The sequence below is a fragment of the Sorex fumeus genome, unplaced genomic scaffold (assembly GCF_029834395.1).
Source record: "Sorex fumeus unplaced genomic scaffold, SorFum_2.1 ptg000063l, whole genome shotgun sequence".
Lineage (NCBI taxonomy): Eukaryota > Metazoa > Chordata > Mammalia > Eulipotyphla > Soricidae > Sorex > Sorex fumeus.
In genome coordinates this window covers 75,169,391-75,179,407 of record NW_026606120.1, presented here as the reverse complement: position 1 = coordinate 75,179,407, position 10,017 = coordinate 75,169,391, and the positions used below count along the sequence as shown (strand labels likewise).

Sequence of the window (10,017 nt, the reverse complement as noted above, 5' to 3'; positions counted from 1 at the left end):
GATCCTTCTCTCACTCTTTTTTTTGGGGTGGGGTTATGCCCAATAGTATAATCTACACTATACTATACTACACTACACTATAATATCTTTTGTTGTTTCCACTTTTTTTTTATCTTTGCTAAGTTCCCCCACCAGCTTCACACCAGGCATACAGACTCTTCTCTGCTTTAGTTGTGCTCTGGGTATTACACTCAGCTTTAGAAGGGCTGTCTCAGCTGTCATCCTAGTGCCCTTTGCCCTGTTTGTGAATACCCAGCCTGGTCTGACCTGAACTCAGCATACTGGGTGTACTTCATACTCAGACCGTCGTCTTTTCCAGACCAATTTCTTTTCTTTAGTATGTATGAAACTTTTTATTTTATGATTTCATTTTATTTGCAGAGAGATTGAGCAAAGCCCCAATTCTCATACTTCTATCTGGTGGTAAAGCCATTGTTAGAATTCTTTGAGGCTAGAGGCTGCTCTCAGTATCAACAAGAAGAGCAGGGCTGGCCAGGAGCGCAGAGCATTTTCCTTTATAAAAACCAATCCCTGGCCTTCATGAGTCACATCATCAGCAACCTGTGGATTAGGCACTTTTTAACCCCCGGATCACCAAGGAGTCAGGCCCTGTCCAGGGAGCTGAGGTGTGAATTCCTGTCTGAGCTCAGGGCTGGCATCAGAATCATGATTTCTTCTAGTCCCTGTGTGCTCCTAGACATTGTCTCCTCTCTGTAACTCATAATCATGGGGCAACCCTGGCAGACTTAAATCTACTTACTAGGGCTATTTTGTATAGGTTACATTTCTTTACAATGTCTCTCATACTCAGGATTTGAGATAAAGATGGATGAAACACTCTTATTGGGCTCTAGTACCTTACATGACAGGAACATCTGTTGACACTCATTTCTTTCCTTCTTCACTGTCCAGGCCTGTTTTCTTTCCCCACAGATTCAGGTCCTTAGAATTCTTCAGTTCTAGGAGACAGGATGTGTTTCTGAGGTGAATATTTGTGGGGCTTAAAACTTTAGGTGAGACAGGCAGGCTTTCTCCAAGATTCTAAATCACCTTTGGCCATGCTACTGGGCAATTTCTTTTGTTTAGGTCCTAGAACAAAACAATGCCATGCTAATATGGACATATCAATCAATTATACAAAAGAATAGTCATTGTCATGTGGAGAAAGGTAAAGGATTGTGACTCCATCTTTCTTTAGGAAGGTTCCAAGTCTGGTGAGAGGAAAGCTTGAGTACAGAGGCCTAGGAGGATTGTTGGGGCAATCAGGGAGTGGGAAACAGGGTTTTGGGGGAACCTGAAAGAAAAACTATAAAAAAGAGTTATCAGACAGAAATGAACCTAAAAATTTCTTCCCAAAACTCAAAGAACTTGCTGTGTCCAAAGTTTCACTCTGTGTTCAAACTTAGAAGTTAGACACGTGAGTTGTTCAGATCCCAGTTAATGGCCATGTCACAAGGAAATTTGAAGCTTTTCTCAATATGTTTCCTTTCCCAATGTTTTTTCAAAATAGGAATATTTTTTATAGGGAAACCTTAGAGTGTTGTTGAAAGGATCAAACAAAAAATATGCCAAAGTAGTAAATAGGTTGTTGGGTATATAAATTTTCATGAAATGATATCATCATTGCCTTCATCATCACTTTTACCACACTCATTTTGAATGTTTTCTTGGAGCTGCAAGTCTGGAGGATTTCCATAGAAAGAGTAGAGTCCTTTCAATGGGTGCCTGTTCTTCTCAAGAATCTATCCCAAATAAGATACCAAAACTTGAGGAAAAGGAACTTAGCAGAAAATTTAGGGATAGAAGACAACCCATTAAAATCCCATTGCAGTCACTGAGTCAATGTTTGCATTGGCAGTTTTGTTGATGAATTCTGTAATATAGTCTGGGCTCTTATGCCTTCAAAGTAAGTGACTGGTTGCCACCACATAGGCTTGGGCAATGTACCTGGGAAATGTCTGCTCAAAATAGAATTTTTCCCAAATTCTTCATCTGAGCCAACTTGCCTAACAAGAAGAGGGAGTAAGGAGGAAGAAATTATTATCATCACCCCAACCATTTCCACACACTGTGTCTTAAGGTTCACAACAAAACTATGGGGATGGATAGCATTATTACTTATGAGGAAAACAAGAATCCAAAAGGGGAACCTACTTCTCTGAGCTTTTTTGTAAGTAGGGAAGCAAACCCAGGTCCTTTAGCTTCAAAGTGATCTTTTTGTTTTGTTTTGTTTTTAAATCTCATCCTGCCTTTGATGCAGATACATACTTTTGAAATGGCCTCTATTGCTTCTGTAACCTTCTATGATTTCCTTCTGAAACTAATATTATTTCTTTGCTGAACAAAAGAGAGAAAGAGTGATAGGCATCAGAAGGAGAGAAGGTTACTACTTACTTGAGAGTCATTGAGGGAAACAAAGAGACTTGAGAGAGAGTATGGGGGAAATTGACTGCCATAGAGGCAGTGGGAGGGCTGTGAAGGGCGAGCATACTGGGGACATTGGTGGTGGAAAATGTGCATTGGTGGAGGGATGGGTGTTTGATCATTGTATGAATGGAACTCAAACACGAAAGCTTTGTAACTGTTTTTCATGGTGATTTAATAAAAAACAAAAACAAACACCCAAACCAGAGACTCTCAAGGATTTGGAAGGATCAAATGGTTGTAGAACCCAGGGGTGATTGACAATCATGCTCTTACTCAAGACAGTGGTCTCATGAAGTGACAACATTTACATTGGCATCCCTTGGCCTTCAAACTTGTGTGGAAGTAACCTCAGTTGGCAATCCACTTCTAGTGGTGGTTGGTTCTCTGAAAGGGAAGTCTGGGTAGGCCTAAGGGGGAAAAATTTCCTAGAAACTCAGGTCAGGTCACCATGGGGACAAAGATGAAGACCCCACTCTCCCTCGCCTTTTCTGTTGAATCTGAAGCATTGTTTATGCCCCAACACGGACTCTGGTGCTCTCAACCCAGGGATCTGATGAATTTTTCTTCTGGCCGTAACTTGTCTTATATCCAGGTCGAGTGGCTTCTGTGTGGATTGGTAGAGGTTTTCCACTGTATGAGCCAGATAGTATTTTAGGCTTTAGAGACCAGAGGGGATTGGTTGACCTTCCTCAGCTCTTGCCATAGTAGCACAAAAATGGCACAGAGAACACCAATAGGCAGGAGCATCACTTTGATTTATCAAAATGGCAGAAGGCTGAATGTGGTCAGTGGACAGCCATAGCAGATCTTGGCCTTGTGCTCTTCTCATTTATCTGCCTGGCTTTGCTTTCCAACTGTGGCTGCTTTATTGTGTTCAGTCTCTTCATGAATTCACACATTCCCTCATACTTAATGAATTATTTCCTTGAGGAGGTTCAGAATCAAGGGAAACCTGGAGAAATTAAACCCCTCAGACTGGGAACAGAGAGCATTCGAAAAGATTTCTCAGGCCAAGTTCCTTTCCAGGGACTCTCATGGCAGAACCTCCCAGGTTTGGAGTCCCGAATTCCCCAACAGCTGCACCCTGGGTTCTGGCTGTTCTCCCCTCTGAGTAATGGGGACACCCTGTGGGGCTGCGATGATTGTGATGATTTTGCTTCCTTTGAAGCCATCTGATGAAACCCCGGATTCCACCAAATAGCAGCAAACAGGAGGAGGCAGGTGTGACACAGCAGAGTGGAATAATTTTATGAGATGAAGGGACTCTTTGGAGGCAGCTAAGTAGCATATTTGGGTGAAAAATTAACTGAAGCGTGAGGAAAGGAAATGAGGCTGGCTGCCAAGCCCCCACCCACCATTAAGAGTATAAAAGGGCCTGGGAGGAAGGGGAGACTCACATTGCACCCACATCTACCTCCATCTGCTCACCTGCCCTTCCATCAGCCCTACCTTCACCATGCCTTACAACTGCTGCCTGCCCAACATGAGCTGCCACTCCAGCTGCTCCTCCAGGCCCTGCATTCCCCCCAGCTGCCATGGCTGCACCCTGCCCGGAGCCTGCAACATCCCTGCCAACATCGGCAGCTGTGGCTGGTTCTGCGAGGGCTCGTTCAACAGCAGCGAGAAGGAGACCATGCAGTTCCTGAATGACCGCCTGGCCAGCTACCTGGAGAAGGTGCGGCAGCTGGAGTGTGAGAACGCTGAGCTGGAGCGCCGCATTCAGGAATGGTGCCAGCAGCAGGTGCCCTACGTGTGCCCCAACTACCAGTCCTACTTCCGCACCATCGAGGAGCTGCAGCAGAAGGTGAGGGATAGGCTAGAGGGGGGGGGGCACAGCAGTAGCCCACTGTCTTTGAACCACCAGGGGTTCTCATGGTCAAGTGGTCCTCACTGCAGGATCTTGTTTTCAGATTCTGTGTGCCAAGTCAGAGAACACCAGGCTGGTGGTGCAGATTGACAATGCCAAGCTGGCCTCTGATGACTTCAGGACCAAGTAGGTTGAACCTTTGGACCAGTTGACCTTCTAGGGGCCTCTGGCTTATTCATGGCCCTGTGTTGCCAGGGAAGGAAGAGAAAACCACCTGTCCCTATGTCATAAGTCAACTGTTTACAGAGACCAAGACAGACATGTGTTATACCTGTTCTTCAGCTCTTTCTAGAAAGCCTTTGTAAATCGCTGAATATGGAGGAATAGTACTAATATGCCTTAATTTCATGGCATATCAACCAACATCATTGAGAAGAGAGGAAGGGACTCCATCTCTTGGGTCCTGGGGGGCTCCTTCTGGTATTAAGGGAGTCAGGACACCTCAATCCTATCAGGCATAGCTGGAGGACCATGGACAAGGAGCCAGGTCTACCCCATTAGTGAGAGACCTGAGCTTGGGTAAAGGGATGGGGGTGCTCTTTGGCTCGTCCTCCCACTTGGATCTATGTGAGCAGGTATGAGATGGAGCGCTGTTCGCGCCAGCTGGTAGAGTCAGACATCAACAGCCTGCGCCGCATCCTGGACGAGCTGACCCTGTGCAAGTCTGACCTGGAGGCCCAGGTGGAGTCCCTGAAGGAGGAGTTGCTGTGCCTTAAGAAGAACCATGAGGAGGTGAGAGGGAGAACCCCAACACTGGGCTCTGGAGTAAAGCTTGTGAGCACTGGCAGTCTGGAGGAAATTTCCAGCAGCGTCTCTGATTTGGGACCTTCTCCATCTAAAGCACTCAGAATATGGGGCTGTGTTTTCCACAGTGAGGAGGAGGCCAGCTGCCAGTTCTTAAGCTGCTAGGGTTTGAGGTCTTGGTGGTGTATGGAAGTTACCCCTGCCCCTATTCCTCCCCGCCACTTTTTGAACAGAACTCTCTGTTCAAAAACTCTCTGACAGGGAAAACCTTAGTCAGCCTGCATGGAGATAGGATTGGTCTCAAAAGTAAGTCATGGGAAAGTGAATTTTAATAGCGGGGATTTCAATCTGAGGGGAGAGGCTGAGCAAAGACACTGAAGTGGGGGGGTCACTTCTGTTTCCATGGGGAAGTATGACCAGACATGCTGTTCCTGCAGGGATGTGAAGACAAGGGGGTAGAGGGTGAACATGCCAAGGTTAGGCTTGATCTTTTGGAAACGTGGGTTTCTTTCTGTTTCATAGTACAGGTATTGGTGTGAGACCTCTGGGTACCTTTCCTACACAATACCTGTGCTGGCCTTTGAAGAAGGATCTGTATATTCCTTCGGTGCATGGCTGGGTTGTGTTTCCTTACAACAGGGAAACCACAGATCCATTTTTGGGTTTTATTCCTGACATTTATTTCCTCCACAGGAAGTCAACACGCTGCGCTGCCAGATTGGAGACCGCCTCAACATCGAGGTGGACGCTGCCCCCACTGTGGACCTGAACCGTGTGCTCAATGAGACCCGTTGCCAGTATGAGGCCCTGGTGGAGACCAACCGCAGGGATGTGGAGGAGTGGTTCACCACCCAGGTGGGCACCTCAGCTCCAGGATGGGTAGAATCAAAGGCACTTGGGAACCCTGAAGGCAAGGTCTGATCGTGTCTTCCCCACCCTTTTGCTGATCTAGTCTGAGGAGCTGAACAAGCAGGTGGTGTCCAGCTCAGAGCAGCTGCAGACGTGCCAGGCAGAGATCATCGAGCTGAGACGCACGGTCAATGCCCTGGAGATTGAGCTGCAGGCCCAGCACAACCTGGTGGGTGTGGCTGAGTCCTCCTTGGGAGAAATGGGGGGCTGGGATAGGAGTTACTGGTGGGCCCAAAGGGTCCATGGGGCTTCTTCTGGGCAGCTGAGAGAGCCTCCCTGTCTTCCCCACCACAGAGGGACTCCCTGGAGAACACGCTGACCGAGACGGAGGCCCGCTACAGCTCGCAGCTGGGCCAGGTTCAGTGCATGATCACCAACGTGGAGTCACAGCTGGCTGAGATCCGCAGTGACCTGGAGCGACAGAACCAGGAGTACCAGGTGCTGCTGGACGTGCGGGCCCGTCTGGAGTGTGAGATCAATACATACCGGTGCCTGCTGGAGGGCGAGGACTGCAAGTGAGTATGGGCTGGAGGATTATGGGAAAATGTGTAGGGGGTTAACCACATGATATTATTGCACAAACACATTGGCCACATTTTTTATTCACCCAACACTGCACATAGATTGTGTGTCTATTCTGCAATCATTTAGAAAATGTAGAAAGGCCTTGGTGAAAGCCATACCTCATGGGCCTCTGGGTGGTAACAGTGGGGAACTGGTTGGGAGATTGATACTCACAACAGTTACAGCTGAGGGAGGCAGATAGTGAGAGCATGAGATCAAGAGATTACATTTTTCAAGAGGACAACTTTCCACCTTTGCACATGGCATGCTGTGACAGGGACAGGGATTTGGTAACCATCAAATTTGATCCCAACCCACTCTAACTGCTGAGAACTTTGATTGTTTGTTTCATCAAGCACCTGAGGGTTTCTTCTCTTCCCTCGCCAATCCATTATTAATCTCTGTCTCCCCAGGCTCCCTTGCAACCCCTGTGCCACCACCAACGCTAGTGGCAGCTGCTGTGGGCCCTGTGGTGGCTGTCAAAAGCGTTGTTAATTTGAAGACTGGCATCCTCTTTGAAGAAGTTCATGAAGCTGTTTACGGCAAGCGCAGGAGAAGTCCCAGGTCCCACCTTTGCTGGAACTTGTTTCTCACTTAGAAGTAGAGTCAGGCCAACTATGATATCTTCAGACACTGAAACGCTTTCCACATCCAAAAAGGAAAGACACTTCATCAAGCACAGTGTCTGAAAACTGTGTCCTGTCAAAGGTTGAGTCTCTGTGGGGGAAATCCAGCTCCCTGAATATGGAGCTTCCAATGTGACCAGATGGAAGCTCCTGATTGGACTGTGATGTCTCCTGATTCTCTTGTTTCTTTGGCATTCTCTGGAATGCAAGAAGGTTGCTTCATTGACTTCTCAATAAAGTTTATTTCTCTGGCATAGTAAATGTGTCTCATTCATGGTCAGGTCACGCACTATAAAGAACTGGTCATGTTTTATAAAAATATCCCTATATAAAGAGGGGTGATGTAGGTGACATCACTGCTTCTATTATGGCTCACTGGTAAATTCTTATGGAGAAGGAGAAGTGTCATTCTGGAAGACTCCTGCCCAGAGAAGACCATGCAGAAAACTTGGCCTTTGGCACCTCTGTTCATCTTGCCTTTGTAGTAGGACTTTTGGAAATTCTGAAACTCTTCCAAAAACCTTGCTTTTATGTCCATGGTCACCTTTCTCATTCCAATGTATTAGTTCATTTTCTTCCAAGTTTCCAGAGGGACTAGCTTCTGTAGAAACTGCTCAGAGAACGACCACCCTCTTACCAACTTCTTGGCTGCAACTATGTCTCCAGGAGAAGTACCTCTCCTTGAAGCAGACCTTCCCAGACTCCCACCATCCTTTACTGTCTGGGTCTTATGATATTGCGAGCTGCCTGTCTCCTATCTCCTGATGTGCTAAAATTAAAAACAGAGAAAAATACCCATATACTCCAGTGCATGGAGAACTAGTCCTTCTATGCTGACAGACACATGGGTCTTGGGACACCCACGGGATAGTTTCACTTAATGTCAGGTGATCCCATCACATTTAATTAGGCTAAAACTTATCTGTATTGTACTGGTTCATCTTGGAATGTACTTGTCAAACCCAACATTTTTTAGAAAGTCCCCTTAAATGGAAGACTCCCAGGCAGAGTCTCCTTGATGCCTCTCTTCCATTTAACTCTTTTATTTAGCCTTGGCTCAAGACCATCATGTTTTTTCTACAACCTCTTCATTTATTTCCTGTTCCTCCCTGCCCATAAGCATTAACCATACCCCAAACTTATTTATTTCATTGTTGAATTTTCAAAGATCTCAAATATATAGTTACTCTCTCAAGTCTCTATTTAATTGAACTTTTTGGCCACAGTCATTGATTGTGTATGTGTTGGTACTGTGAGATGTACTGAGAATTCATAGGTAAGTGGTCCACAGCATGATCATAGTCTGGAATGAATAAGAACAAGAAACAGCATCATAGAGATAAACATCAATGTGACTCAAAAGTGATGTAAATAAAAGAGGATGACATTCAGGTGGATGAATGATGAGACTCCAAGAAAATTTCATCGGGGCTTTGAAAAGCCAAATATTCTCTTCTCATAAACTTTGTCTGCTGTCTCATTGGCCCTTCAACAGAGATGGTATCTTCACCTAATTAATGCCTACTGCAAACCATAGAATACTGTAAGTTGAATAAGGAGCAGTAACACTAATGAGAATCATGAGGAGGTTGTTAAAACTTTATATACTTCCCATAGTTTCAACTTCAATCAATGATCATGATGTGATATTGGCATAATTCTGAAACAAATTTTGATAGGGGTGTATTTGGATGTTAGGAGTGTGTGCAGGTCTAAGAAGAGGGAACGTTTTTCTAGGTATGAACTTGGCACATAAAGAGACGAGAAGACTGGAGGTGTGTTAAGGGCATTACAGATCAATTTCTGAAAAGGGGCAGAAGATAAAGGTAGTTGTGGAAGATAAAACTTCAGAGGTAGGTAGCACCATCTCTGAGTACCTTGAAGGATTTCTGGGAAATTTGATATTTGCTCTACCTGGAAGAATTTCTAGGCTGGGTTGTGATGGGTCCTAAAACTGGGTAGGGTTTGGCTGTCAAGAAAGGAAGATCAATAGGACTTAATGAGAGACAACAAGGACTGTGATGGGTGGAGGTAAAGGAGAGGGTGGGGCAAGGAAGTGTGAACTTAAGAGGCACAACATGGGATATGGGAGTTGATTGGAGGTAGAGGAACAAAGGAGAGAGAAGGAAGGAAACTAGCCCTAATTGACCCTCCTGTGGGCCCATAGGAGCCCAAAGTTTTTGAACCTGAGAACACGAAACTAGGTTAGATCTCCAAAGGAGAGGGGTAGAAAAATTCTGGGCATGATATAGGAACATTCCCTTAAACAAGATAGCAGTGAGGTAAGACTTGTGAAGACTGCCAAGGGGGAGATGTTAGAATATGGAAGAACTTTGGGAACCAATGATAGAAACTCAGAGTGGCCTAGGACTCTCTTGACATCCAGAACAGTAAGTTCGGCTTTCATTTAACTGGGTCTCCAAAGGTAAATACCACAGTAGGTTCTCTTCCTTTGGAAAAGGAAGTGGAGAAGCAACTGAAATAATACAGAAGTCAAAAGTATTTAGCTCTTCAATGAGTGGAAGGCCAATGGCATCCTTCTTGAAGAAATGAACAATCTACTGTGGAATTTACTCTGTTGGATATAACAATAGGGAGTTCACTGGGTAACTGTGAATACAACTAGTTCTATGGGAAGCCTGGGGAAGAAATACAATTTGGCTACATCAAGCCTCTCATTCAACTGTGAATTGGATGCAAAAGTTCAGTCCAACACATTCAGATTTAACACGAGGCTTAGTTTGCCTTATTAATTCTGTGAATTGCGTGGAATGTTTTAGCCCCTGCTCTTCCCTTTGTTGTGGAGAATAATAACACAAACAGGTTTTAATTTCTTCTTTGAATGGTGCCAAAATTCAATTTCCCAGCAGAGGACAATTG

General features: G+C 45.3%; 1 protein-coding gene across 1 annotated transcript; it reads left to right on the top strand.

Moving 5' to 3' along the window:
• The first annotated feature begins 3,868 nt into the window (after positions 1-3,868).
• Positions 3,869-7,126, top strand: LOC130035496 (keratin, type I cuticular Ha4). Its single transcript, XM_056127227.1, has 7 exons — positions 3,869-4,231; positions 4,338-4,420; positions 4,870-5,026; positions 5,732-5,893; positions 5,991-6,116; positions 6,242-6,462; positions 6,925-7,126. Exons 1-7 carry the CDS (start codon positions 3,884-3,886, stop codon positions 7,004-7,006), a joined length of 1,179 nt encoding a protein of 392 aa, XP_055983202.1. The 5' UTR covers positions 3,869-3,883; the 3' UTR covers positions 7,007-7,126.
• Positions 7,127-10,017: the final 2,891 nt, after the last annotated feature.